At 42.4% G+C, this 3,536-nt stretch overlaps 1 protein-coding gene across 1 annotated transcript; it reads left to right on the top strand.

The window, feature by feature from the left end:
- The first annotated feature begins 282 nt into the window (after window positions 1-282).
- Window positions 283-1,293, top strand: LOC120451292 (mitochondrial 2-oxodicarboxylate carrier). Its single transcript, XM_039634849.2, has one exon. It carries the CDS (start codon window positions 366-368, stop codon window positions 1,266-1,268), a length of 903 nt encoding a protein of 300 aa, XP_039490783.1. The 5' UTR covers window positions 283-365; the 3' UTR covers window positions 1,269-1,293.
- The last annotated feature ends 2,243 nt before the right edge of the window (window positions 1,294-3,536 follow it).

The raw sequence follows: 3,536 nt of genomic DNA, 5'->3' as shown, positions 1-3,536 counted from the left end.
GTTTCGCAGTCGCTCTATGACTCATATCTATAGGGAATATTAATTAGTTGAACTGGAATAAATATTTGACTGAACTTAAATGGCTACTAGCGTAGACTTGAATTCCCATTTAAGCTGCTAAATAATTGCATTACCCTTGATTATGTTCCTACTTTAAATTCTAATCAATAGTGAAAAACTTTAGCTATAAATAATAATAATATCGCTTTGCTATAAGAGGTTTAAGGTTTCTATGAACTACATTTTATAAGCTCAAGGTAAATATCATCTTCACATTACTTGGCTTTTAAGTCACAGTCGAAAGTGCTTGTTTTGTTTTTCCGACAACATGTGTTTAGACGAAATTCGAAATTTTTTGTCGTTGGATGGCGATCCTTTTTGAAGTGACGGTCCGTCCACTGGCGCACTTGCAATTTCTGGCTGGCGGATTGTCGGGCTTCATCGAGATCATCTGCTTCCATCCCCTCGATGTGGTGAAGACCCGGATGCAAATACAGGGCACCCGTGCACTACACGGCGAGGTGGTCTACAGTTGTCCCCTGGACGCGCTTGTCAATATATATCGCTATGAGGGGTTATCTTCCCTGTGGAAGGGTATTGTGCCGCCGATCTGCGTGGAAACTCCAAAGAGGGGCGGCAAGTTTCTGATGTACGAGCACTTCAAGCCCTACTTCCACTTTGGCGCCCCTCAACCAACTCCGCTGACCCACGCCGTCTCCGGTTCAGTAGCCGGCATCCTGGAGTCCTTTCTCGTCAATCCCTTCGAGGTGGTAAAGATCACCCAGCAGTCCCATCGAGAGAAGCACCTGAGAACACTGTCGGTGGTCAAGTACATCATCAAGCACGATGGCTACGGCATCAAGGGGTTGTATCGAGGTATCACTGCACTAGTGGCCCGAAATGCCGTCTTTCACTTTGGATTCTTTGGTTTCTACAATGCGATCAAGGACATTGTGCCAAGCCCGGAGAATAGTACATACGACCTCCTTCGAAAGGTCATCATAGCTGGGCTAGCCAGCTCCCTGGCGTGTGTGATGAGTGTTACATTGGATATGGCCAAGTGCAGGATTCAAGGACCCCAGCCAGTGAAGGGCGAGGTGAAGTACCGATGGACCATAAACACAATAAGGACGACCTTCAGGGAGGAGGGCTTTCGAGCGTTGTTCAAGGGTCTGGGGGCGTTGATATTGCGTGCCGGCCCCGGAGGCGCCATGCTCCTGGTGACCTACGAGTATTTATTTGAGTTCCTCAAGAGTAAATATATCTGATCTATTTCAATATTTGAACATAACATCTAGTGCAGCTAGCTAAATTAAGCTGCTTAGCTTTGAACTTACAATCTTAGTTATCTAATTCATCAGAAAACCACTTTTCTACGAAAACCATTTGTATAAATGGCTCTAAATTAACTTTAGACAAAATCTATTCACAATTCACAATCTATTCGGCACTCGAAAAAGTGCCTTTAATAGAGTGCCCAATGGCTTGGTTACAGCATCAGTTTCCGTTTCAACTTCCGTTTCCGTTTCGGGACTTCCCCACACACACCCACACACACACACACAGACAGAGAGAGAGAGACATGACCGCAGACCGCAGCTCAGCATGTTTTACAATTTACACTTAATTGTTTAGCACGACAACAACAGGAGTACCGAAAACAGCAACGGGAACGGCATCAACAAGACCGACAATTATAAGCCAGCCATAACAACAATTACAATTACATGGAGGAGCACTTACACTTAGAGGGGGAATTATAATTAATTTATGCCGGGTGCTCAGCAAGTGTTTGCTCGGACGCCTCTAAGTGAACTACTGACTTGGTTTTCTTCCTAATTTCCCACAGTTTTTGCGCTCCTCTGTTCTGCTCTCTTTTTTTTTTGGTTTCACTCCACTTGACACTCGCACCTAATTGCACGGTAATTGAAGGGTCCTTGCAGGACGAACGGAATGGCAATTAAGAGCCATTACGGTGAGCAAAGTGGTGCAGAGGCAGAAGGATGCTGCATTATCATATCTTAAATCAAGACCCAATTAAGCTGCTTAATTTCTGTAATTCCTATAAATCAAAGTTGAATGCCAGGCAAATTTGGGCGGCAGCAAATCAACATTTGTTGCCATCAATCAAATTTTGGAGACCCAACAGGAACTTTTCCCCATCGCAACGGACAGAACGGTGGGTCATCAAATACAGTTTCATGCTTAATTAGTTTTAATGCGTAATAAGCATATATCGGCTGAATTAGCCAAAAACATCAACCGTAACTGCGATTGCAACGACATCAGAGGCCAAACATTCAATTGTAATACCAATTTGGGCCTTAAAGTATGCCGTGCACATTTTCAATTATTCATAGACGAAATTGCAAATGCGTAATGAAATGAAATCAAAAGCAGAACTTCCGATATGTGCAGTCCAATTCCGATTCCTTCCACCGACCACCGACCACCGCCCACAAGCCCCAACCCATTCGTTTTCGTACCCAATGGAGTGGAAATGCCCTTGAGCCGTTTGCCATGTTCATGTCGACGTCATTTTCCATGGTATAGTAATTACACTAATCTATATTTCGAGTATCTGTGTGTATCCCTCTGAGCATGCGAATGTGTGTGAGTGTGTGATTGCATGTGTGCGTGTGTGTGTTTGCCTATGTAAATGCATTTGAAATTGACCCTGGAGACATTTTCGTTGGCCAGAAAATGCATTGGAAAACGCATTCATTGTTTTGTGCCCTTGTTGTTTGCTTTTTGTTACTCAGCTTGTTTAATTGTTTGCCAGCTTCAAGTGTTTCGAGCTTGTTGGCAATTTGTCAAGCGGTTTAAAATTTATCGTACACATATAGTGGGCAAATTTAAATGATGGTTTTCGAAAATGCCTCATTAATTGAGTGAAACATGGGGCAGTTGGTAATTTATAGTGCGCTCACTTACGGAACAACTAACTAATTTGATTATATCGCCAGTGAAGCCATTCAAAATGAAAGCCAGTATTATTGCCAACGAGGGATCATCAACATTTTCACTCAGTTGCTCAATCAATTGCTAAACAAATTTTGCTTTGAAAAATTTCGAAAAACAAATTGAATTAACACAGAAGTGCACAATACAATTTAATTGCACTGGCCAGTGAGTTGCCAGTGTTTTCCTCCCTCTGCTGGTCAGGTCTAGTCAATAAAATATGAATTATTTGAAATATTTAAACGTACCAAATAAATCAAATGCCAACACTCAACACCATCAAAGCCAGAGAAAGCAAAATTTACAAGTATTTTTTCGTGTTGCCGAACTGTGGAGAATTGTGTATTGCCTGCCACAAAAATGTTCCAACTGAGGATAAAATTGTTTTTTATTTATCAGGAAACAGCAAAAATTTGTGTTGCCGTTGTGGTTGTCTAAATAAATTTTTTATTGACCATGGTTAACGCTTCAATGGCCAATAACCAGAGACAGGCTAAGGGGGCGGGTTGTGGTGAATGTGGGCGTGGAAAAGGCAAAAACCACTGGAGAATGCCAAATTGTGGGATTTTCCAGGG

The sequence above is a fragment of the Drosophila santomea genome, chromosome 2L (assembly GCF_016746245.2).
Source record: "Drosophila santomea strain STO CAGO 1482 chromosome 2L, Prin_Dsan_1.1, whole genome shotgun sequence".
Classification (NCBI taxonomy): Eukaryota; Metazoa; Arthropoda; class Insecta; order Diptera; family Drosophilidae; genus Drosophila; species Drosophila santomea.
Note: the sequence above shows the minus strand (reverse complement) of the source record. Positions and strands in the feature narration are given on the sequence as shown.

Coding starts and splice junctions, on each gene's coding strand:
- LOC120451292 (XM_039634849.2), top strand. CDS start 366: ATGGCGATCCTTTTTGAAGTGACGGTCCGTCCACTGGCGCACTTGCAA.